The 479-nt window shown below is 64.3% G+C and overlaps 1 protein-coding gene across 1 annotated transcript in view; it reads right to left on the bottom strand.

Moving 5' to 3' along the window:
- TUBGCP6 (tubulin gamma complex associated protein 6) overlaps positions 1–479 on the bottom strand; it is a 12,630-nt gene that overhangs the window by 3,140 nt on the left and 9,011 nt on the right. Inside the window, exon 17 of the mRNA XM_045290661.1 lies at positions 3–479. This exon is cut by the window's right edge and continues 7 nt beyond it. Within this exon, the coding sequence (XP_045146596.1) occupies positions 3–479 (477 nt within the window). The remainder of the gene's footprint in view (positions 1–2) is intronic.

The raw sequence follows: 479 nt of genomic DNA, 5'->3' as shown, positions 1-479 counted from the left end.
TCTCCCAGGGCATCAGGCCTGGCCGAAGCCCCAGCCTGAAGGCTGCCCTCCTCCCTGGCCACCTGCACTGGGCACTGGCTCAAGGGCCCTGCTCCCGTCTCTGCAGGCAGCTGTGATTCATGTTCTAGGGAGGGGCTCAAGCAGGGCCCAGACTCCTCCGACTCTGCTTCCTCTGAAAGCACCTCCAACGTTGTATGGAACTGAGGGGCATGGCCACTCCGTGGCCGGGAGGGGGCCACGTCTGAGATGTTCTCCCCAACCTTGATGCTGGCATCAGACACGTGGCCATGGATGCTCCACCGTGGCCGGGAGGGGGCCACGTCTGAGATGTTCTCCCCAACCTTGATGCTGGCATCGGACACGTGGCCATGGATGCTCCACCGTGGCCGGGAAGGGGCCACGTCTGAGACGTTCTCCCCAACCCTGATGCTGGCATCGGACACGTGGCCATGAACATTCCACCGTGGCCGGGAGGGGGC

This window comes from Echinops telfairi, unplaced genomic scaffold (genome assembly GCF_000313985.2).
Source record: "Echinops telfairi isolate 266 unplaced genomic scaffold, ASM31398v2 ScPeMD7_2;HRSCAF=8, whole genome shotgun sequence".
Taxonomy (NCBI): Eukaryota; Metazoa; Chordata; class Mammalia; order Afrosoricida; family Tenrecidae; genus Echinops; species Echinops telfairi.
Note: the sequence above shows the minus strand (reverse complement) of the source record. Positions and strands in the feature narration are given on the sequence as shown.